Consider the following 25,582-nt stretch of genomic DNA (forward strand, 5'->3'; position numbering starts at 1 on the left):
ATTCATACGTTCCAGAGGAATTAATGTGTTTTACAGGGATTCATGTGTTCCAGAGGTGTTCATGTGTTTTACAGGGATTCATATGTTCCAGAGGGGTTAATGTGTTTTACAGGAATTAATGTGTTTTACAGGGATTCATATGTTCCAGAGGGGTTAATGTGTTCTACAGGGATTAATGTGTTCCAGAGGGGTTAATGTGTTCTACAGGGATTAATGTGTTCCAGAGGGGTTAATGTGTTCTACAGGGATGGAGGGAGGAATGCGAGGAGGAAAATAAACAGCTTCTCAAACCTTGCTAAGCACGGCTGCAAAGGTGTTAACAGCTTCCAGTGTAACTGATCGTGTGATTGCTGAATTCTGTGTACTACAGCACCATAACTGCTCATAACCAGCCGAATGCTTATAAAGTCATTGCATAATGATTCATTTTGCAGCAGGACAATCACCCCAAATGCAGCTTTGGAATATTTTGACAGCCAAAAACTGGAATGACGACTTGGTCTATCAGTCACACTACCTGATTTACATTTGAACATCCCACCTACTGAAGATCAGTATAGATGCCAATACCATTTATTTATGGTTGTTTTTTACTTCTTGAGTCCAAACAACAAAAAATGTTACCGTCCGAATAACAAACTTTAAAACAAAGATTATTGCTAAACTATGCTCTGGTGCCCTCTCGTGGAGAGTACCTAAATATATACTATAATTCGTAGGGGTTTCCTGTCAAGGCCTCATACTGTGGCACTTCGGACACTTCTGACTGAAACTACTCCTGTATCTAGGTACAGCACACTTGTTTTCAGGTGGCTGCACAAAGATTTGTGTGGATGTTCCATCATGTTGTGTTCTAGTTGAATTAATGTCTGAAAGTTCAAATAACATAATAGGGCAATTGTATTAAACATTTCCTATTGCTAACGAGTAGTGCACTCACTAAAAGCGCACACTAGAGGGCGACCATGTACTGTGCGGCAAAGAATGGCGTGAATGTTTAGTATTAAGTTTTATATATTTAAAAATACTTCTGGTGCTAATGTTTTAAATTCAAATTACGTATTTTACGGTGGTTTTCGAGCGTGCTAAACAATGTAACTATTGAAGAAATAGTACCAGTTATATTTCTCTCATACACAATACCGGCCTCCGATTTGTTAAACTCCAAGTACCACAATGCTTTGAGCTATGATGTCAGCCAATCGAAAGAGTGGGTGGGCGGGGCTTGCGTGACGTAGCTCTAGTCCCTTTCCAATGAGCGCTCGGCTAAGTGGGAAGGGACAAGCGCCTATCCCAATTGCTGCGGCCGCTACTCGAACGGCAGTTCGCAGCCCAGGAGCCTCCCCTTCAAAGCCCACATCTTAGGCCTATCCCGAGGCAGCAAGCTTCGTTTGCACCGTTTCATGCCACACAGCGTCGACTGAACGAGGCATCGCTTTCGGCCGGTGGGACGTCAGCGCGTTTGCATCTGCCGATCTGCCCCATCTTTGTATTTAATGGTATATTTGGGTTAAGGGTGGGTGGTGTCACGGTACCATGATTGAGAGAGCGGACTCCGCCGTTTCCAGCGTTGCGGTGAGTATAAACCCAACTACATATCATTTGCATGTATACCAGCGGAGTTTTGAAACAAATATTTTTTAAAAAACACGTAAAACTCATTCATTCGTTAATTTGGCGGCTATGGTGCAAGTATATCGACGCGTGTGGCACAAAGAAACAAGTTATGGGAACTTTTCAGTCATTCTTTTCATTTGGATACAAACACAAAATACGCTGACCGCCTCCGGTTAAATAACGTTTCGCTTGAGCGGCCGATTGACTGCGGCCAGGCCCACAATGGGACAGCAGCATGCGGATCCGGTGAGATCCTCCTCCACCCCTCCTCCTCTTCCTCCCCCTTCGGCGAAATTCGCTTCCACCGCTGCTGTACAATCCCATATTTCTCCCAAACCGGATTACCTGCTGGTTGTGCGCTCGGCATGCGTGTGCAGTAATTACACAAGACACTTGTGTCCGATCCGCAACGAAATGTGTTACCGGTTATCTTTCAACTACAACTAACGAGAATGACACATCAACGCAGTGTAACAGTACGAACCGTGCAGAGGAGTGGGGGTGCATATCAGTAAGCGATAAAGAGAGAGACAGCAGACAAAACTAACAGCAAAAAGAACTGGCGAGTCAGTGCTCTGCTTAAAACAGGAACCGTCGTTTTGTTATCGCAGCCGGGCCTGCCACTGTGGCATATATTTGCACCTCGACAGTTCAAAAACCAAGACTAACAGGTTAAACTCCACGAGGTAAACGTGTCAAGCCAGCAAACAGCTCGCATCATCCAAGACTTGCGGCTGTTTGAGCTACTGGGATGCGGATGATGTCATCCGGGATGCTGCTTCTGTCCCAGACGGGCGGGTGCAGAGACACGCGACTTCACTGGGTGTGCTTTGATGGCGTGCGTGCAGGTGTACAGCCTCGAGAGTGCTTCGTCGTTCTTGCTGGTGCTCCGCGCTGTGGTGTCTCGCGCTGGCCGCAGCTGCTGGAAGTGACGCGCGAGCGCGCTGAGGAGTGTGGAAAATGCCCGGGGTAGCGCGCGGAACGGGGACAGCGCTATGAATAGACGCGGGCATGCGCTGCGGTTTTATAACGTGGCATCGTAATGTTCTGCATCTAAACATTTATGATTTCCTCTTTCTTCAGCCTTTTAGTCTATTCATGTTTGCACGCGCGATTGTTATATTCTCCGGCAAAGGCCCGGTGCAGAGTACCCCAGCCTGTTTCGTGTGTGTAGGTGAGGCTGTGGTCTTTTACTGTCCGTTTCATGTGTTGGCCCATTTGTTTAGACACACTATTGCTTCCCATGTCTGATAACCACTGATGGACTATGTGCACTGGAGTGACCTACTCTCATGTCTCCAGTCAGAGATGCAAAGGTCAACTGGCCCTAAGGTCAACTAGCTGTTTTATTGCCCCTCCCACCCCACCCCCCACCTCTCTCTCTCTCTCTCTCTCTCTCTCTCTCTCTCTCTCTCTCTCTCTCTCTCTCTCTCTCTCTCTCTCTCTGTTTTGTCTTTCTTGCACTGTTTCTTTCTGAATGAGTTATTCTTCTGTTCGGTCTCTGAACAGGCTGAGTATGTGTGTGTGTGTGTGTTTATGGGTTAATTGTGTTTGCCTCTCATAGCGTGCATTTCAAGCTGGCTCTTGAGGATGATATTAGAGGAGAAGGAGAAAGGAGAGAGGGAGTGAGTGAGAGAGAGAGAGAGTGAGAGTGTGAGAGGCCCGCTGTGCAGCTAGGCAAGACACTAGCGAACTCCACTGTCTCCATGACGATATGGAGTATATCACGGATGTGATATGAAATGTAAATGCAATCTTTAGCTGCCATTTTCCCCCCCCACTAGTAACTACTTTCTCTCTCTCTCTCTACCCCGCCCATCTTCACTAAGTCCTCTCTGGTACTTCTTCCTCCCCTCCAGACTCCAGTTAAACTGGGTCATACATCATCCATCTGAATTACATCGCACATATTAATGTGTGTATGAGGAAATTGGTTGCTTGAGTCATTTATGTAGCAAAACATTTTTGATGTTGCAGTATGTTTACCACAAATGTAATACTTTTTCATTTTTGTTTATATTACATGACTAGGGATTCAGTGTCATAACCTCATAATAACGATATCCAGTGTTAACTTACCATCACTCGTCTATGTGAGCTGGGAAATGTTATCTGTGTGTGATGCTGTTCTGTGGTGTTAGAGGTCAGTGCTGCTTAGGGGTGTTGGGGGTCAGTGCTGTTGTGGGGTGTTGGGGGTCAGTGTTGTTTTGGGTTGTTCTGATTTTGGATCCTTGTAAAGTAAAACACTTAACATGTTTGTTTGTTTGTTTGTTTGTTTGTTTTTTCAATTCAGTATGAGCAAATCTGGAAGATAACAAACATTATTTTGTCTGCATTCAAGACTAATTTACATTCTTGAAGAGTGTCATCAGCCTTCAGATGTACATTACACTCTGTCACTGTGAAAACAATGTCATTAATATAAATTCAAAATAAAACCTTATGAGCCTCATTTTAAAAGTTGATCGTTGATTGATGAACTGACTGGTGTTTGATGAGCTGATTGGTGTCTTCCAGCAGAGGAATCTGGAGGGATATGTGGGCTTTGCCAATCTGCCCAACCAGGTGTACCGCAAGTCCGTCAAAAGGGGTTTCGAGTTCACGCTCATGGTTGTTGGTAAGTCACACACCTTTTGTCGTGTGTCTGTGTCTGTGTCTGTGTGTGTGTGTGTGTGTGTGTGTGTGTGTGTGTGTGTGTATGTATGTACATGTGCGAGACTTTACCTGTAACCGCACGTGTGTGTGTGTGTGTGTGTGTGTGTGCGTGTCTGTGTGTGTGTTTGTACATGTAGAGGACACAGGTGGTCATACTTGAGTGACACATTCTTTACTTAATTGTTTGTGTTTGTGTGTGTACGCGCGTATGTTAGAGAGAATCTGGAGGCAGTGAGTGCTGTTGGAAGCCTTCGACATTAAGCTTTGTTCGAGCATGGGGTGTTTGTTCGGGTTTATTTGTGTTTGTCTTTCAGACTTCTGTGTTAGGATTTGTAGGCAGGGCCTGGACATGCATGTGTTTTTCTGGACCTACAGGATGTGTTTTGTGGTGGGAGCAGAAAGAACAGGGAGAATCCATACTGTCTGCTCAGTGGGGCTGGATAAACATTTGTTTCATACATACAGAAGACACGTATACACTCACTCACTCTCTCTCTCACACACACACACACACACACACACACACACACAATGTGGGTGTGAAGCATGCTACAGTGCTCCATTTCTAATGCATTCTGTCAGCTGTGACTAACTCACCCAAGGAATATGGATCTGTGTTCACCATAGTAACGAGAGAGGGTGAGTTTTGGATCTCTTTAGCACGTTGTTAAACAGTTTCTTTCCCTCCCCCTCCCTCTCTCTCTCTCACTCTCTCTCTCTCATTCTGTTCGCTGCTCTTTTGTGTTCATGTTTATCATATAGATTATATTTGTTACTTCAGACCTCCACCCACGTAGATGTTAAATGGTCTGTCTCACTCTCTCTGCTTTCTCGCTGTCTTCTGCTCGCTCTCTATCTGTCTGTCTTTCTTCCATCACTCTAGTTTTTGTTTTTTCTTTCTCAGACACACACACACTCTGACACAAACAAACGCACACGCCCTCACACTAACAGACAGTGCTGAGAGTGAGACGTAGACACTCTGCCAGTGCGGGGGTAGAGGATGTAATGGGAGACAGCTGGAGGGGAATAGTTTTTATCTACGCTGCTCACAACAGATCCCGGAACAGCTGCAAAGCCTGCCGGAGAGGCAGAGGAATGAGAGCGTCTCATAGGCGCAGTTCTGAAGTCAGATGGAGAGTGTTAGGAATGTCGCCATTCTCCTGTCCCTCACAGAGATGGACGGCATTAAACTTTGGCTCTGTGCTGCATTTTTCCCTCCGAAACTGCTGAGAGGGAAAAGAATCGGTTTCCTGTCCTCTTTTTCTTTCTCTTTTTTCTCTCCCAAGCATTTCCGTTCACTGTTTTTTTTAATCTGTCTCTCCAGCCAGCTGGAAATTCTGTTTGAGAGAAATGTGGAGCGAGAGCTCAGTGTCGCACACTCAGACATGCAGCGGAGAGATGTTTACTGCAACAGGCTCTCATCCTGACTCCAGCAAACCAATGAGACCTGGGGAAAATAGACTGTGTGTGCGTGTGTGCGTGCTCGTTGTTGAATAGTTTGGCGCATGCCAGCTGCCTGGAGGTGATCACACCTATAGTTGTCTGTGTGTGCGTGCGCATGGGTGCGTGTCTGTGCGTGTGTGTATGCATGTGTGTGTCTCTTGACTCACCTGTTACAGGTGATCTGATAGCAAGGTGTGTTTGACCCTATGGCCCAAGTGTTTTCACTGAAGGCTTTAAACACAACTGAATATTCATGCAGACACATACATGCACATGCAGACACACACAGCTTTGGACTGCTGACAGTAATATTCTACAAGTCCTATTCTCCTGTCTGGAATATTTTCATCAACATTAAGGATACCTTACATAGTAAACATTTTTCCCATTGAAATCTGCTGAAAGATTAAGAATGGCCAGGTCAATGTGTGTTTGTGTGTTTGTGTGTGTGTGTGTGTGTGTGTGTGTACGTGTACATAAGTATATATTCACTCACAGTTGTTGTAGACAGCAGAGCTGTTGGCAACTAACATGAGTGTCACTTTTGTTTACCTGTGGGTGTGTTCATCTATGCAAGTTTGTGTTATCTGTGTTTATCTGCTTATCTCTTTGTGAGTGTGTGTGCATGCTAGTTTTTGAATAGTTTGAGTCTGTTACACACAGCATGTGCTGCCTGGGGTGATCTGTCTGACACGCACAACCTTTAGGTAATGTTGTCCAGAAGAGAAGTGCACACGCGCACACACACAGCAACGTTGGAGGCAATGACTCAATAATCAACCACATTAAAGCGTGTGTGCGTGTGCGCGCGTGTGTGCGCGCGTGTGTGCGCGCGTGTGTGCGCGCGTGTGTGCGCGCGTGTGTGCGCGCGTGTGTGCGCGCGTGTGTGCGCGCGTGTGTGCGCGCGTGTGTGCGCGTGTGTGTGCGCGTGTGTGTGTAGTTAGTTTAGCTACATTTTCTAAGTCAGCTGCTAAACTTTATTTTGGAGACATGCTGCATAACCAAGTAAAGAATGATCGAGGAAGAAAACCAATGTGTCTGAGACTGAAGCTAAACCAGAACTCAGACCGCAACCTCAGACCTCAACAACCTTAACCTCAGACCTCACCATCTTCAGACCTCAGACCTCAACAACCTCAACCTCAGACCTTAACCTCAGACCTCACCATCCTCAGACCTCAACAACCTCAACCTCAGACCTCAATAACCTCAACCTCAGAGCGCAACCTCAGACCTCACCGTTCTCAGACCTCAACACAGAATCGGTTCCACAGAAATATAGAACATCCCTCGTCATTGGGATTTGGTTTGGATTCAGATTTTCCAACCATAGCCAGCTGTGTAGATTAGATTAACACGCTGTTGCCTGATAGTGGAAACACCAGTGATGTTTCACCACGTGAAGCCCACGCTTGTCTGGGTGTACAAGGAGGTAAGCATGCGTGCGACGGTTAGCCCCGCTAGCAGCAGTGCTCCGCCCAAAGCACCAGTGCAGCAGTCCAGCAAGACATCGTTCACTCCCACTACTCCATATGACAGGAAGAGCACGAAATGGAGAGACAAGAGGATCAATAACTCACTGCAGCGATTACTTTAATTGTCCCCAGTAATTGAATTTCTTTAAAACAATTGATTAATTTAAATATATTAATTTACATTTTGTGCTTGCACAGTTCTGCCTCAGGTGTAAACTTCCATTTCTGCAATAAAGAAAAGGCAGATTTTTTACTGGCATTGATTCATTCATGTTTTGGCTTTATGAGTTAAGATTTGTCATTTATTTTTAAATGCATATAAATATCAATAATAGCAAATGCCTAACAAAACATGAAGTCCAATGTATTTTATACTTATTTCACATATCGTAATGTATTACCATCTGGATAGTGTAAAATATCGTGATATGAATTTTAGCTCATATCACCCACCTCTACCACTGACCAAATCGAAGCTTCATTAAATCACTCCTGTTAGCTTAGCTCATGGCTTGGAAGCAGACTATGTGTACCTACCCTCCCCTGTCCTGTCATTTCCTGTTATCTGTCCTGTTATGATGTTACAGTGCACTGTACACACAGCTCGGTCTGTGTGTGTGTGTGAGAGAGAGAGAGAAAGTCAATAAACGGGTCAAGCATTCTTATTGTTTAGGTGTACTGAGCCTTTAATGCCATATTGAATGTTTGTTGCCCTCAGCGTGAAGTCAGTTTAGGTTTCTGTTGTTCAAAGGTTAGAATACATGCTATTGAATTATGATGTACATACACCACCTCGTGAAACACCACACCTCACGTTGGATATGATATGAGACGATACTCTATGACATGATGAGCGTTTTGTACAGTATGCCGTTTAGATGGGTTAGCAGTGCCAGTGGCATAAGACAGGAGAATCTCACGCATCTCCAGGTTGACGGATCATATAGCAAACAGGCCACAAACCCCACTGGCATCTGTGGTGTCCAAGCAGAGGCTGTTGTGTTCATCTTGAGTGTGGAACCCTGTGGTTCCCAGCACTGAGGGGCGCACGACAGCAAACTGCCTCACTGAATCATCGCTTACATGAAGTACCATTAAATGACTCACTTTCCCATCATGCCTTTGGCTCTCTTTATCGTTTGCTACCCCTGGTTTCTTTAAAATAAGGGAGATCAGTTTTGTTTGCTGCTGCGGATGGTCTTTTGATTTAAATGCTGTGTGTGCATATCAGTGTACACTGATCTACCTGTGTGTCTCCAGTATATCAGAGGATAGCATTTGACATGTGAATACTGCTGCCACATCACTAAACAATGGGTCTGTTATAACAAGAGCCTCTCTCTCTCTCCCTCTCTCTCCTCTTTTATTCTCTCCCTATGTCTCTAGCTGTCTCACACGGTCAGGGTTTAAGCACTCGGGCTGATGTCATGCAGGGCAGTTATGGGGAAGGCTGGATGACGGGCGGGATCAGTAGCTGTGGGGCTGGGGTGGGACAGTAGAATGGGGTGGGGTGTTCTGGCCTGCCTCTGGCTGCTGCCCCTCCCCGGGGGCAAACTGTGGCCTTTAGATGATGACGGGAAGAAAGGTAAAAAGGAGGAATTTGTGGAATGTCTTGTGAAACGTGTCTATTTGTCTCTGAGTGTGGATCCATCTCTCTGCCTGTCTATCTTACACTATTTCACACTCTCTAGCATCCTTCAGTCCAGTCTCTGCCTGGACCATGGCTCGTTACCCATCGGGAGGGTGTGTGTGTTGGTTTCTCTGTGTCCTTGTGCTTAGCCTGCATTTCCCTGACTGCAGCTACCTTTTCGATGTCTGGCTATGTAGTTGAACAACAGTGACTTGGCAGTAATTCCTTCCCCACTGTCTGAGGCAAGAGGAGAATGACAGACACAAATAGAGAGGAAGAAAGAGAGAAAAAGAGAGAAGCAATAGCAGAAAGGTGCTTGTGCTTCCAGGCCGTGCGCTGCGAGCCTCTGTGAGCCGTTCTCAGGGGTTTCACTGTGTGTGTGGAGTGAATGTGAATTATAGAAGAAGATAAGGCTAATGCATCAGGCCCGGCCTGGGGGGAGGAATGGTGGGGGCCCAGGGAGAGGGATGTGCCGAGTCTCAGTCAGTCTGAGGCAGGGATGCGCCGAGTCTCAGTCAGTCTGAGGCAGGGATGCGCGGAGTCTCAGTCAGTCTGAGGCAGGGATGCGCCGAGTCTCAGTCAGTCTGAGGCAGGGATGCGCCGAGTCTCAGTCAGTCTGAGGCAGGGATGCGCCGAGTCTCAGTCAGTCTGAGGCAGGGATGCGCCGAGTCTCAGTCAGTCTGAGGCAGGGATGCGCCGAGTCTCAGTCAGTCTGAGGCAGGGATGCGCCGAGTCTCAGTCAGTCTGAGGCAGGGATGTGCCGAGTCTCAGTCAGTCTGAGGCAGGGATGCGCCGAGTCTCAGTCAGTCTGAGGCAGGGATGCGCCGAGTCTCAGTCAGTCTGAGGCAGGGATGCGCCGAGTCTCAGTCAGTCTGAGGCAGGGATGCGCCGAGTCTCAGTCAGTCTGAGGCAGGGATGCGCCGAGTCTCAGGCAGTCTGAGGCAGGGATGCGCCGAGTCTCAGTCAGTCATAGCAGTAGACATGTAGAAGTATTTCTCACTCACTAGAAAAGAGAATGGAAAGGGAGGGCAGCAAGCAGCAGACATGTGGAGGTGTGTGGGGGTGTGTGTGGGTGTGTAGGGGTTTGTGTGGGTGTGTAGGGGTGTGTGTGGGTGTGTGGGGGTGGGTGTGTGGGTGTGTGGGGGTGGGTCTGTGGGTGTGTAGGGGTGTGTGGGTGTGTGGGTGTGTAGGGGTGTGTGTGGGTGTGTAGGGGTGTGTGTGGGGGTTTGTGTGTGGGTGTGTAGGGGTTTGTGTGGGTGTGTAGGGGTTTGTGTGGGTGTGTAGGGGTTTGTGTGGGTGTGTAGGGGTGTGTGGGGGTGTGTAGGGGTGTGTGGGTGTGTGCAGGGGTGTGTGGGTGTGTGTAGGGGTGTGCATGTCTGGGTGTCTAGGGGTGTGTGTGTGTGTGTGTGTGAGATTGTGTGCAACTTTTCTTAACTTCTTCCTCATCTTCAGTGTCTGTTTGCATTCAAGACCTTCCTACACACCCACACACACACCCCTACACACACACACACACACATGCATGCACATACACACACACACACACACACACACACACTCACACAAAAAAAACACAAAAAACAAAGCAGGACGTAGCAGGCATGACTGGGTGCTGTTTAGTCAGCACATAACACAAAGTCACCAAACCTTCCCACTGTCTGCTGAGTAAACTTACACCTCCTTATAGACACAAACAGAACCACACACACATTCACAGTCTTACCTACACACACATGCCCTTTGGCTGAATGGGTGTACCAGGCTGTAGAGGGGTAGGATCTGGTAGATGGAGGTGGAGTGTGTGTGTGTGTGTGTGTGTGTGTGGACTGTAGAGGGGTAAGGTCTGGGAGGTGGAGTGTGTGTGTGTGTGTGTGTGTGTGTGTGTGTGTGTGTGTGTGTGTGGACTGTAGAGGGTAAGGTCTGGGAGGTGGAGTGTGTGTGTGTGTGTGTGTGTGTGTGTGTGTGGACTGTAGAGGGTAAGGTCTGGGAGGTGGAGTGTGTGTGTGTGTGTGTGTGTGTGTGTGTGTGTGTGTGTGTGTGTGTGTGTGTGTGTGTGTGTGTGTGCGCGTGTGCGTGTGTGTAGACTGTAGAGGGGTAAGGTCTGGGAGGTGGAGTGTGTGTGTGTGTGTGTGTGTGTAGACTGTAGAGGGGTAAGGTCTGGGAGGTGGAGTGTGTGTGTGTGTGTGTGTAGACTGTAGAGGGGTAAGGTCTGGGAGGTGGAGTGTGTGTGTGTAGACTGTAGAGGGGTAAGGTCTGGGAGGTGGAGTGTGTGTGTGTGTGTGTGTGTGTGTGTGTGTGTAGACTGTAGAGGGGTAAGGTCTGGGAGGTGGAGTGTGTGTGTGTAGACTGTAGAGGGGTAAGGTCTGGGAGGTGGAGTGTGTGTGTGTGTGTAGACTGTAGAGGGGTAAGGTCTGGGAGGTGGAGTGTGTGTGTGTGTGTAGACTGTAGAGGGGTAAGGTCTGGGAGGTGGAGTGTGTGTGTGTGTGTGTGTAGACTGTAGAGGGGTAAGGTCTGGGAGGTGGAGTGTGTGTGTGTGTGTGTGTGTAGACTGTAGAGGGGTAAGGTCTGGGAGGTGGAGTGTGTGTGTGTGTGTGTGTAGACTGTAGAGGGGTAAGGTCTGGGAGGTGGAGTGTGTGTGTGTGTGTAGACTGTAGAGGGGTAAGGTCTGGGAGGTGGAGTGTGTGTGTGTGTGTGTAGACTGTAGAGGGGTAAGGTCTGGGAGGTGGAGACAGAGTTTGGAGTTGCTGATCGGCCTCTAGGAGGGTGGGGGAGGGACGAGGGGTGTATCTTAACCCTGGTCTGAGGACCAATGGAGTAACACATAGTAACACATTCCAGCTTTCACAGTGGCCTAGTGTCTCTCTCTCTCTCTCTCTCTCTCTCTCTCTCTCTCTCTCTCACTCTCTGTCTCACTATCTATTTCCATCTTCTATCTGTCTATCTCTGTCTCCCTGCCCCTCTCACTATCTGTATCTCTCTCATGTTGCCTGTTACTACCTTCAGGAACAGAAAAGGCCTTTGAAACATTGCGTGTGTGTGTGTGTGTGTGTGTGAGAGAGAGAGAGAGACAGAGAGAGAGAGACAGAGAGAGAGAGAGAGAGAGAGAGAGAGAATAGCCTTTATCAAAATTCCTCATTTCCTCTTCAGCTCATTTCAAAACACAGTCAGCCACTCATCCATCTTTTGGGTGGAGTCGGGTGGAGTCGGGGTGCTTGTTAGCCAGAACCTGCTGAGTGTGGAGAAAGCTGCCATGACTGAAAGGGTGTGTTTGTGCGCGTGTGTGTGTGTGTGTGTGTGTGTGTGTGTGTGTGTGTGTGTGTGTGTGTGTGTGTGTCTGTATGTTTTTGTGTGTGTGCATGCATCCGTGTGTGCTTGTGTGTGTATTTGTGATGCTTAGGACTGTCTGGTTGTGTGAGGTTTTACAAGTTCAGTTTTAAGTGCTTACTCCCTGTCATTTTGCTTTGCCTGGCCCTGATTATGTAACTGACCAATGGGCTGCTGTTCTGTGTCCTAGGTGAGTCTGGATTGGGTAAATCCACGCTCATCAACTCCCTCTTCCTGACTGACCTCTACTCCAAAGAGTACCCTGGCCCCTCCCAGAGGATCAAGAAGACGGTGCAGGTATCACCTGACCTTTCACCGCAGACTTCTGACCTCGTCATCTCTCCCTCTCTCGATTCTCCCCTTCTCTCTCTCTTCCTCTTTCTCTCTCCTCCACTCTCCCTCCTGTGGCCCATTCCCTGGCAGAGGTTTTTAGTAAACCATAAACCTGTCCTCATTTGGTTTACGTTCCTTCCTGAGTCCCGAAATCACTTGCAGAGCCGGCGGTTCGTCTTCTGCTGGCTACGTGTACCTTCTCACCACGTCAGTCCACCGCGGTGCAGAAAACCCTCTCCTCTGCCGACAAAACCCAACGCGCTGCAAAACCACAGCCACTCCATTTCAGCCCTCCTCACAGCTACTGGGAGGAGTGGAAGTGTCGCTCTCTTACAGAACGAGTCTGATTGGTTGGATTTCCTTTGGTAACAGCTTGTAGAACAAGGGTTCAATGCCCCTGTGTGCTTTTTAATGGCCATAAGGAAAGGACCGATTTAAATTTCCCATGTGATCTCTCATCCCTTGCATGGGATTTGAGAGATGACGATGTCACTATCTGGAAAGTCCTGCTGAAGGTGTGGTGTCTGAAGAGTCGTAACTGGCAATCATGTGCTCCGCAACGCCTCGAAATGTCTCTCATTTTTGGACCTTGTAGCATTTCCTTTGGGTGCTGCACATCTCTACTCTCGAAAAGGGGACACCATTTCTCAGAACTCAGATCAGGCTCAGAGGAGTTGCCACAGCTGGCACCCGGAGCCTCTATCCAGGCCTGAGCAAGCGAATAGAGAGCTCCTGCTGCTGCCTGAAGAGCTCAGCCCAGAGCAAACGCTCCCAGAGCCAGGAACAGAGCAAGACAGTGAGAGAGAGAGAGAGCTGAGTTTTGCCCATATAAGGAGATGATAAATGGAAAGCGGATGGCTGAGAGTCAAGACACGGTTTGAGTTGAGGGTTTTGTCATTTGAGTGTTTAGGGGGAGGGGGTCGTGTGTGTGTGTGTGTGTGTGTGTGTGTGTTTGTTGGACAGTGGTGACTGAATTCCAACAGAGAGCAGCAGGGTTCGGTTGGAGGTCAAGAATGTTCCCACACAACCCAACACTAACCGACAACCACGCTCCCAGCTTTCCCAATGCGGTTTGGGGTGGGCAGATGGGGTGGTGGGGGTAGGGTTTGGAACACCCAGTTGGGGTGCTCCTCCATCTCCCCCTGCCACTCGCCTCACGTCTGCTACGTCGGGCGGGCGTCAGAGCCAAGGGCGGGTCTCAAGGTCTCAAGAACAGATGCTGGTGTGATGGAGATCATCTCCACCTCGCTGAGGCTCCACCTTTGAACAGCTTTTGATGGAGATGTTTGTTTTTTAGAAGGTTTTTTTTGTAATTTTCCAGGGCCAAGCAAAAGCCCCAGTGAACATTTCTGCTTCCGCGGGTGGAGTCCGTCTCACCGCTCCCTTTCCATGACAGACCCAGGATCTTCATGTCTTTGTCAGCTGTGGAGACAACTTCCACACATCCACCATTTCATCTGGCTTCTGTTCATACCGATAGTTCTGATCTATGATCAGATCCTTTTGTCCAAGGAAACGTGTTCTTAGGAATCTGACAGAGACAAATCTGACCTTAGGTCAGTTGTATTAATAAGCTCTGTGGCATTTCCTTTGTGTCTGTGAGTTTCTTTCTGTGTGAGACTGTGGGTGTGGCTGAGGGGGTGTGTGTGCATTTATGTGTACGTCCTCACACCCGCAGTCATTTTAGCGAGCGAGTGCAAGTTATTTGTACTCCTAAACAATCTCTGGAGTTTGTCAAAACACCCAGATTGTGGCCACTGGGTGGACATTTTTGTAGTGTTTTCCACCATTGGCAAGAGACTAAGACACAGTGAGACAGCTGGACTGCTCTACGGGGCTCACAAGCAAGCAGCCAGACTAAGAGATTGTGGCACCTTAACCTCCCACCGACTTAATGCGTTTACTTTCACAGTCTTTGTGTCTCACGCTCCTCACTTGCCTGCCTCACTCACCTCTGTTGCTGTATCTGTCTCTCTAACATTTTGGGCAGTTTTATCTCTGTTGGCAGCAAGCGTATAGTCTGTATCTCTAGGTGTGTGTATGAACGAGTGACGACGACATAGCATGAGATGGAGGGAGCGTTAGTGGCTGAAATCGAGCATGGACTGAGGTTCAGCCAAAAATAACTGGGCCTGAGAGAGAGAGAGGGAGAGGGAGAGAGGGAGATAGAGAGAGGGAGACAGCGAGAGAGAGAGAGAGAGAGAGAGGCGGGAGAGGGAGGGAGAGAGAGAGGGAGAGGGAGAGAGGGAGATAGAGGCGGGAGAGGGAGGGAGAGAGAGAGAGGGAGGGAGAGAGAGAGGCGGGAGGGAGAGAGAGAGAGAGGGAGGGAGAGAGAGAGGCGGGAGAGGGAGAGAGAGAGAGAGGGAGAGAGAGGGGGGGAGAGGGGGAGAGAGAGGGGATCACCCAGCTGAAATAACGGCAGGAAATAATACAGCTGAGGGACTACCATGATGTGCAACCAGAGATAACCACCTCACCTCATGCCACACACACACACACACTCACACTAACACACAGACACACACAGACACACTCTCTCTCTCTCTCTCTCAAAGCGTTTCTGCAGTAGAACTTGTCCAACAGACAGTGTTGCTGTGTCTCTTTCAGAGTCCTGTTTACTAGCTGCAAAGCTGCATTTGCACCTAGTGTGAGCTCTCCCCCCTCACACTCCTTACACTCCTCACTCTGCCCTCACACTCTGCACACTCCTCACATTCCCTTCACACCCCTCACACATCTCACACACTCCTTCCCCTCTGCCTGTACACATCCCACACCTCTCCAGTACAGTAGTGACACAGCTCAGACTGCTCATTAGTTTTCTGACCAAGCTGGAGCAGACATGTAGAAGCCCCTCAGTGCTGTAAGACCACGGCTACACATCACCCCCATATCCTTGCTTGATGTCACTTCCTCGTTCATAACTGTTTAGTTATGAAGGTCCGTATTATATTGCCAAATGATGTAGGTTTTATTAGATAAAATAAAACGTAAGATAAAATGATTTGATTGTGCCCCTTAGGTGGAACAGTCCAAAGTGCTGGTTAAGGAAGGGGGAGTCCAGCTCACGCTCACCATCGTGGACACACCGGGGTTCGGTGATGCCGTGGACAACAGCAATTGGTGAGTCTCAACAGGCCCCCATTTACAGACATTATCTGTGACTTAAAAATGAATTTTAAGGCCATTGCGGACATTTTGGGGACACATATAAGTGCTTTGGCATATTTTTCACAGTGTATTTTAAACTTGGGCTTTAATAAAAATTCTACAAAGTTACTGGGGCTTTGTATGTCCTATTTTCACCTGTTTTTCTGCCACTTGTTCCTTCATATTTCTCTCTCTCTCTCTCTCTCTCTCTTCCTCCCTCTCTCTCTCTCTCTCTCTCTTCCTCCCTCTCTCTCTCTCTGTCTCTCTCTCTCTCTCTCTCTCTCTCTCCCCCCCCCTCTCTTCCACACTCCAGTTGGCAGCCAGTCATCAACTATATTGACAGCAAGTGTGAGGACTTCCTGAATGCCGAATCCCGGGTGAACCGCAGACAAATGCCAGACAACCGTGTGCACTGCTGCCTGTACTTTATCGCCCCCTCTGGCCATGGGTGGGTAATGCCAAAATGAAGTGTGCGTGTGTGCACGTGCATGCAGTTGTGCATGGTTGCACGTGCATGTTTGTTCTGCATGAGTATATGTGCGTGTGTGTTGTGTGTTTTAGCCTGGGTTCGTTGTTTCAGTTAAACTAGGGTACACTATTTAAATCTGGAAAATCCGGTAGCTTTCAACCTCAGTCCATCACGACTTGGCACGGAGACGCATGTTACCCTAGCCTGCTGTGGAAAATGGTGACCGTGTGCACTCTCCAGCAGCTGGGCTGTTTTCCCACAAACCCACTGGCCTGCAGCCATTTCAATGTCTCCGTAACCTCTGACGTTCTTCTTGATGCTTGACATTCCAGAGCTGCATAAACTGCCCCTCAGTTGCCCTCTATGTTCCCGCCACACACACAGACACACACACACACACACACACACACACACACACACACACACACACACACAGACACAGTCCATGGAGAAGAACAGAATCTTTGTCTCAATCCCCTCAGTGAGTGAGTGAGACCCAGCGGTGTGAAGCAGGCCTCTAACTCTTCCAGTATGATGTGATTTTATGGGGGGGGAGGAGTCTAAAGAAAACAGAGTGTGCTTAACGTCTCTGTGAGCCTCTGTGCTGAAGCTCTCTACTGCCCCCGGCTGTCCCAAAACTAGAGGTCACATGACAGATGTTACAGCTGAGTGATGCCAGGCCCAAACATGTGAATAGGCGCTTATTAAAAAACTATGTGTTTAACAATTTGTTGAAATCTTCACCCCTGAAGAGCTCACAGAGTTTGTGTTGTCTGCTGTATGTTTTCAGTTTGAAGCCTCTGGATATTGAATTCATGAAGCGTCTGCATGATAAAGTGAACATCATTCCACTCATCGCCAAGGCTGACACAATGACACCAGAGGAGTGCCAGCACTTCAAGAAACAGGTGTGTGGATGAGTGCGTGCGTGTGTACGTGTGCGCGCGCGTGTGTGTGTGTGTGTGTGTGTGTGTGCGTGCGTGCGTGCGTGTGTGTTTCAGTGCTCTAGATTTAGTTTGCTTGTGTCTTCTCTACTTGTTCCAGATCATGAAGGAGATTCAGGAGCACAAGATTAAGATCTACGAGTTTCCAGACACAGAAGAGGACGAGGACAACAAACTCATCCGCAAGATAAAGGTGGAGGAGAGATGTTGGAACAAAGCCCATCACTTTTTATAGAGCCCTTCATTTTAGCTCTAGAACACCCATGTGTTTTATATCGATTCTAATGATTAGCCATTAAAGTTCATATGATGAATAAATACCATAACACATTACTACAATTTATGAATAAAGCAAATTAACACCCCATACAGCTGAGAGTGAACAGGACGTCTGTCTCAGCTGAGAGTGAACAGGACGTCTCAGCTGAGAGTTTAAAAGAGTCTTCTCTTTGGTCCCAAGTCATGCTCAGTCCAGTCAAACTATTCAATCTGGCTGGCATCAAGCAGAATATAAGATATGATATTACACCTCCCAGGGGCTGTATATGGGGGGGGGGCAATAAAGTGCCTGAAACACAATATCGTAGGACACCTGATTGTCCTGTCGTCCCCATTTACCCAAACTAATCTCTAATGGTCAGTAAAACAAGATCTGAACCAGTCAAGAGCAAACTGGTCTTTTCAAATATCACAATCACTAGAGTCAAATGCTGCACTGTAACAGATCCATGCCAACAGTAGGTTATTCGCCTCTTTCTCAAGCTCTTACACTTTGCTATGAAAGACAGAAAATTAAAATAAAATGTTCATTATTCCTATTTTAAAACTAGTGTGTTTGCCAAAGCTATGACATATACCCACATTATTTTGCATATATAATCCAACACACTTGAAGGATTTCCAGTAGAGTAGAAATTGCAAAGAGCCATCAACACCAGGGTGATGGTTCCCAGAGAACACATTGTGTGTGTGTGTTCTGATAATTATATGTACAATGCCCTGAAATAAGACCATCTGCAAAATGCTGAAAATGTACATTTCCAGATACAGACTTTAATGACTGACTCAGCCTAACTGCTTTTAAACGCATCAGTCCTGCTGACAGAGAACATGATACTGCTTTGAGGTGCTCTTGACATCTGTGTTTTTTTGTTTTTTTTACTTTAGTGGTCAATAAGTCCCTCCATCTGCCTGTGTGTATGTGTGTGTGTGTGTTTGTCACATGATTGTGGGCTTCAGTGTGTGTTTTTTTGTCTGTGCATTTGTGCATGTGTGGATATACGTGTCATAAGGCATACGAGTGTGTGATTCTGTGGTGTGCCAGTGTTTCACATTTGTGTGTGTTTGTATGGTCGATGTGACCCTTGTAATTAACTCTGCTGTGTGTGGTAGGAGCGGATGCCTCTGGCTGTGGTCGGCAGTAATGTGGTAGTCGAAGTGAATGGGAGAAAGGTCAGAGGGCGCCAGTACCCCTGGGGAGTGGCTGAAGGTACGTCCCACACCAGCATACCCTATATGGAAGTTGTTTTTCAGGACTGCACCAATTTAACAGCATGGGGGTTCACAGATGCTAATGGATGGAGCACCATATACAAAAGTACAATAAAAGTGCATGGTCTCAAAGGGGGGGACAGGTGTACCCTGGGTATTGTAGTTCTAGCCTACCTAGTAAACGGTCACTGCATCCTTCTTTGAAGAGAGAAGGCTCGTCACCCCTCTTGCATCTCAGACCACAAATTGCCTGATGTTGTGTTGATATTCTCCCACTTTGTTTTGCTTTCTTTCTCTACAAAGTTCCTCTCCCATTGTCCCGAGACTTTTTTTCCCTTCAGTTTGAACCGTTTTTTATATGGTGGGTGATGGTTTGTCTTTTCGTTTTCTTTCCTTCCTCAGTCGTTCATGTCTCATTTCTTTCTTTTCTCTTTTTTCTTTGTCTGTTCTTTTCCATGACTGGCAGAGGGCATTTTTGGTAAACAATACCATTTGTCATTTTTTATACTACTTTCCCCACCCCCTATCCCCTAAGCCCCTCCCCTTCTCCTCTCACCAGTTTTGTTGCCTCATGCTGAGTGGTCAAGGTTGTGTTCTACCAAATAGTCACGGAGAAACCTATAAGCAACGCTGGCATGTAGAATAGAGCAGCATCGCTCTCTAACTCATGTTTATAGGTTCCTTAATTATTACCCATGTACACAAACAAAACCTTCCCCTCACCCCCATCCCCCAGATATGCATGCTTCCCTTTATTTGGTTCCAGCTCTCATTTTCCATTGACAAGTGGGGTCAAAATATGTGGTGACACTTGCAGTATGTGTGAGGACTGAATTGATAACACAGGATTAAAAATGTTTATTTCTCATTGGAATAATTATGTTTATTGAGCCACAAGCCAGTTTCTTTCACTTTGTTTACATAAGTGATGTTAAATTTCTTTTATGCATCATTTATAAATTATGTATGTAGCTTCATGGGTGTGATATTGATTGCTTCTTTAAAAAATGGTAGTGATTGTCTGATAAATACCACTATGTTCTTTTTTACTCATTTTAATTATTTTATAATATGATATCTAAATTTGGAACTCTAGGTAAAATGTTTTTATGCAGTGCATACCCTTGTTTGAAATCATGCTTTTTCAAATTATATAGGAAATCCAGAAATATCTGTGTCCTCAGATACAGATAGGCCAGCCATTTATTTTAGCATTTTTCTTTTGAGATTTTTGAGATGATTTAAGGTTAAAGGTCCAGTCAGAAAACAGCTAAAAGGTCAATATCTTTTAGTTTAAAAGGCGTTTGGTGCTGCTGTGCCATCAAAATGTGACCCCCCTCCCTTTAGAAGAACTACAAATCCCATGACCGCCCCGCGGCCCTGTGACCCCTCCCCCGACTTGCCTCCTTCCAGCTCCATCAGTCTGGCTGGTTCTTCTCTGCTTATCACCACCACACCATGTAACCTCGCCTTCAACATGCCATTCTTAGTCTTAGTAGCCAATCAGGGTCACAGGTCTCCTGCAGGAGAGACTATGAGCTCCAAAGTCCCACCCCTTCACCAGCTTCCTCAAAGGTAGGTGGTTGTAACGTAAGATTGACGTGCAGGGTGGTCATTGAGCACCCGTTCCTCCTCGTGGGTAAGGTGTCTTTGGTACACTTGGACTGGTTCTTGTTTTGAAGCATGTTAGAGCTGTAGTTAAGTTCATAGTTACTAGGGGGTGAATAAGGCCAGTGGAAGGGTAAGTAAACGATATTAAATACATTCTTGGCAGAAGTCACAATGTGGCGTCCATGGTCTTTCTCAGAATTTCTTTTGAAAACTGAAAGAGTAATTTTTTTGGTTTTGGTTTGTTTATTTTTGTTTTGTTTTTCCTGTTAATATTACAGATTACCTCTAACCGTGTCTCTGTTCAACTGTATAACCACATGACTACATTTCTCTGTGCTGTCAGCTGTTTAAACATTTAATCTGTGAACGTCTGTGTTTGTTTGTTTACTTGTTAACTAGCTCACCAGATTGGGTTTTTTGTCTGTTTGAAGTGCTGGCAGTTGTGAAGACTAATAATCTTGTTGTGTAAACTGGGGTTTCTGAAGCATATGTCTGCTTGTGCTGTGTGACTGAGTGCGTTTTTGTGGTGTTTGTTTAAACAGTCGTGTGGTATTTAATATCTTCATCCTTGGTTTTGACTGTTTTAGAAATTCTCAGAACTCTTAGAAACTTTTTTCAAGATTAAAACCTCTTAAACTCCTTGAAGTCATGAGCAGGTCCAGGCACTCGTTTCTGACTCTCACAAATATGAACCTTTTATGTTATTTTCTCAGAAGATACAGTTTGTACTGAAATGTATAACACTGAGCAGATCTGGAGTTTAAGAGGTTAACGGATCATTTCCTGTGTAGCTACTGTCCTAAGAAAACCTTCCGGCTTCATTGTTAACAGTTTGAGGTTTTAATTTGCTTATTTTTTTTCTGTTTGTCCCTGCCCCTTCAGCCTTTAAAGAAAAGCAACACTGACAGCCCCCGTTGTGGGTCAGGGAGCTTTGCAGCTTGGTGAACTTGAAGAAAACAAAACAAATGTACAGTTTTCTGATGAACAGGGCATATTGGTGTGACACTAATGCTCCCCTGAAAAGTTGGCTTTGTTAATGATGATGCTGTGTTTTCTTAGGGCTAAAGTGCCATGCATGAGAAAGACAACCTATATAAATGTTTAACACTTCATGTGTGTGGCATGTTACTGTAGTGTTCTAGCAATACGCAGCAATCCACATACGCTACTGATCTAGTCCTCACTGGCTCACGCACACTCTATGGATCTGTTCTCCTCTAGCTTCCAACTCACCTGCATCAGGTAATCAGAGTTCTCTCGCCTTTGATTACCTAGTTCAGGTGTGTTGTCTGCTGAAGCAGGTCTGTGACTAACGGGTGGTCCATGAGACACAGTGGTCTGTGTCACTGGATTAGGAGTCTGTGTCACTGGACTTTGAGTCTGGGTCACAATGCTATCAAGCATGTCGAAAGCACATAAAAGAAGATTATACATTTTGAACATATCCGTCAAAACGTGTGAATGTACGTGTAACTGAGAGATCAGAAAGCCTTCATTATAAAGCAGGACTTGATCAGTATTATCTGTACAGGGTGGTTCCCAGTCACCCTGTTAGCAATACTAAGCTAACAGCAGTGTGTTTTTCTCTTGCACTTTCAGTGGAAAACGGCGAGCACTGTGACTTTACTGTGCTGCGGAACATGCTCATCAGGTGACACGCACGCACGCACGCTCACACACACTCACACACCAACCCACACACTCACCATGCCTCACTTTGGCCAGTGAAGCTGCACAGAGGGGCTCCTGGAGTCGTGACGCATCTAAAGCTCGTATTGGACACCTGTTCACTTAAATGTTATGAAAATGACTGTGTCTGTCATTTTATCATTTTTGTTACTCTTTTTTAAGCATTGCATATTTCCAAGGTCAAATTAGCTTGCTAATGCCCAAACCTTGTGCTGCTGGTTTGTTGTGTTTGACACAAATGCCTTTTATTCACCATCAGGACCCACATGCAGGACTTGAAAGACGTGACCAACAACGTTCACTATGAGAACTACCGCAGTAGGAAGCTTGCAGCCGTCACCTGCAACGGTGTGGATGGCACCAAGAACAAGGGCCAACTGACCAAGTAGGAAAGGGCACCCCCTACTGACACATCAGAAACTGATTCCAGTTCAGATACAGATTATTACAGTACAGATAATAGAGAACACTTTCATCATCTCTGTGTAAGCAAACCATATGGTCCATGATGATAATGGACATGAGGTACATGCAGATTAGATATGTGTTGGTCTGTGGTGTGAGTCTGTGGTGGCACACATGTGTCTGTGTTAATCTGTGTGTGCGTGTGTGTGTCTTCTTCAGGAGTCCCCTGGCACAGATGGAGGAGGAGAGGAGGGAGCACGTGATGAAGATGAAGAAGATGGAGAGTGAGATGGAGCAGGTGTTCGAGATGAAGGTCAAAGAGAAGAAACAGAAACTGAAAGACTCTGAGGCAGAGGTGTGTGTGTGTGTGTGTGTGTGGAATGCTGTTAATTAGTGCTTCAAAGTTTACAATTTTAGCATTGACTTTATGCATTAGCGCCACATCTTTGAGCAGATGTGGTGTGTTTAGATATGTGTATGAATGTACACTGTGTGTATGTTTGTGTGTGTGAGTGAGAGAGAGAGTAAAAGTTTGAATGACCTGTTAGTAAATGATATGATAGAGGGTCGAAGGTTTATAGTGTGTGTGTGTGTGTGTGTGTGTGTCTCTGTGTGTGCATGTGTATTGCATGTGTGTTTCTGCTAGCTGGAGAGGAGGCACGAGCAGATGAAGAGGAACCTGGAGGCACAGTACAAGGAGCTGGAGGAGAAGAGGAGGCAGTTTGAGGAGGAGAAGGTCAACTGGGAGGCCCAGCAGCGCCTGCTGGAGCAGCAGAAACTCGATGTGTCCAAGTGAGTGTCTCTCTCTCTCTCACACCCACACCTCTGCCTCAGAGGTGTGACTTCAGCTTGTCACACAAGTTCTAAAATGAGATCAAACAAATGAGACAAAAATATCAGACGCCGTCATTTATTTATTGAGGAAAATGATCTAATATTACATATCTGTAAGTGGCAAAAGTATTAACAGCAATTTTCACATCATTCTACACACACACACACGCACACACACACACACACACACACACACACACACACACACTTTCTCCCTGGCTAATTTCAGTGTCTTCCTTCCTGGTTTTCAGGACCATGGAAAAGAACAAGAAGAAAGGCAAGATCTTTTAACAGCCCGTCCTTCCCTCCAACTCAGCACCAGAACCGCTTTGTTCCATCCCCGTTACTGCTCGCATGATTTATGACCCCCAGTACACACACACACACACACACACACACACACACAGACACACACACACACAGACACACAGATACACACACACAGACACACACACACACAGACACACACACACAGACACACACACACACACACACACACATACATACAGACACACACACACACACACACACACATACACACACACATACACACACACCCACACGCACACACACACACACACACATACACACACACGCACACACACACACACACACACACACACACACACACACACAGTCAGTTCTTGTGTACATATAGACAAAGCATTTCATTTGCAGTGAGTACTCACATGCTGTTGTAACATTTCAAAAACAGACATTTGCTCTCAGCCTGTTTCCAATAAACAAGTTTTTCTACATGAACTTGATCAAAACCTTTCAGATACTTGTATGTAAAAGGTTACATACATGAACCTCAATCTCAAGTTCAGTCTGCCCTCTTGTGTACAGTGACTGCTACTGCACTCTTGTAGGAGAACCGTCTTTTAGTGACTATGACGAAGAGGATGTTAATAACTAACCCTCTGACAACTAACTCAAGTCTGGGAGTACCAATTTTATCTGCTGCTGGTGTTTCCATGTTTCCACACACACACACACACACACACACACACACACACACACACACACACACACACACACACACACACACTCACACACACTCACTTGGTTAGAGCGATTGTCTTACTTATTCTTCCAGCAGAGGGCACTCACATATTGAGAGCGTCAGTGTGCAGATGATGGTTGTGAATGTCAGCTGAAATGAAGCCGAATGTGAAAAGCCAAGATCAGTGGAACATAGAGTTTAGGAGTTGAGTGGAACTATGGTTTAAAGAACATTTTATGTTGTGTGCTGAAAGTCTTAGCTATCTTTTTATTAGATTTTGGTAATGTTATGACATTACCTTGTGGAGTGTGTTTGCGTGTGTTGTTTAAGGGGGGTCAAATGCATTGTCTCAAACTCCACTCTAACACATTTTTGTTCAAGCACATCAGATTAAACTGTAACAGTTTCATTGTCATTATATAAATATGCATTTTTGAATGATATATATAGCCAGATAATCGTCCCTATATTATATAGTGTTGTGAAGGGAATGGGTGTTGAAATGTATTCAACGGTAACAGTGATGACCGTGTGGTTGATTATAATGACAGTAATATCAATACTTAGATAAATATTTAATTTAGTTTGCCCCAAATCAGTCACAGTACAACACAAACCAAAGGGTCAGTTTAATATGTTTAGATATTTTTCTTTTCCCTGTTGTTTTCTTCAACTATTGTGGATGGATACATTTTGAAACATTTTCCAATGTTCCTGACCTGTGCCCCATGAAACCAGTCAGTTTCATAGGGCACGACCTGAAACCAGTGGGTTTCATTCATTAGACTTCCCGGGAAGGAAGATTGCTGGACCAGGATCAGTAATCTTAAAAGTCTCATGCTGATGCATTCAAGATCAGCAGTTTATCTGGGAGACTGATCTTGAATCATTATCTTGTTCATTTCATCCTACTCAGTGAGAGTTCATTCACCAGGCACAGATCTGCTGTAGAGGCTGGTCTCTCTGTATTCTGTAGTCTAATCCCTCTAGCTACTTTTATTTATGTGGACCTCAGTGGAAACTACATAACCTGTGCAAATACTAACCACACACACACACAAACACAAAACAAAAAACAAACAAATACTGATGATTGTTGTCTGTATTCTACATCTTTATGGGCGTTTACAACTCTGTGACCTTCATCAACCATGAGGCAGCAAAGAGGGTTAAGCATCACATAATCGCATCCAGTTATCCACTATGCAAGTTTCAACACTTCGCTCTTCTACCTGTGGTCCTGATAATCAGAACTCACACTTCGAAGGCTTCAGTAGAACTCTAAGCCGACTTTTTTCTAACCATTGCTAAATCTTTCTCCCACGTCGTTATGCTAGAACCCAATATCACATTCATGATGATCTTGTTTTATTGTTTTTATATGTATATTGTTTTCAACATATTGTCATCTTTTCTTCATTTTACTATTAGCTATTGTGTGTACCTGTCTGTACATTATCACTATTAAAGATGAAATGGTTATACTAAGTGCTGTATCACCCT

At 46.0% G+C, this 25,582-nt stretch overlaps 1 protein-coding gene across 2 annotated transcripts; it reads left to right on the forward strand.

Annotated features, from left to right (window-relative positions):
- The first annotated feature begins 1,306 nt into the window (after positions 1 to 1,306).
- On the forward strand, positions 1,307 to 25,567 carry septin15 (septin 15). 2 transcript variants are annotated; one of them, XM_026995497.3, is made up of 13 exons: positions 1,307 to 1,575; positions 4,138 to 4,234; positions 12,338 to 12,444; positions 15,503 to 15,603; positions 15,944 to 16,078; positions 16,890 to 17,007; positions 17,144 to 17,236; positions 18,436 to 18,532; positions 21,745 to 21,796; positions 22,094 to 22,219; positions 22,459 to 22,594; positions 22,886 to 23,031; positions 23,325 to 25,567. In XM_026995497.3, the coding sequence occupies exons 1-13, from the start codon at positions 1,537 to 1,539 to the stop codon at positions 23,362 to 23,364; spliced, it is 1,287 nt and encodes a 428-aa protein (XP_026851298.1). In that variant the 5' UTR covers positions 1,307 to 1,536; the 3' UTR covers positions 23,365 to 25,567. The 2 variants fall into 2 exon arrangements, with proteins under 2 accessions (XP_026851298.1, XP_026851297.1); XM_026995496.3 differs by having other exon boundaries at positions 1,308 to 1,575; positions 4,135 to 4,234.
- Positions 25,568 to 25,582: the final 15 nt, after the last annotated feature.

The sequence above is a fragment of the Electrophorus electricus genome, chromosome 16, assembly GCF_041902795.1.
Source record: "Electrophorus electricus isolate QZ-2024a chromosome 16, ASM4190279v1, whole genome shotgun sequence".
In the NCBI taxonomy this organism is placed as follows: Eukaryota; Metazoa; Chordata; class Actinopteri; order Gymnotiformes; family Gymnotidae; genus Electrophorus; species Electrophorus electricus.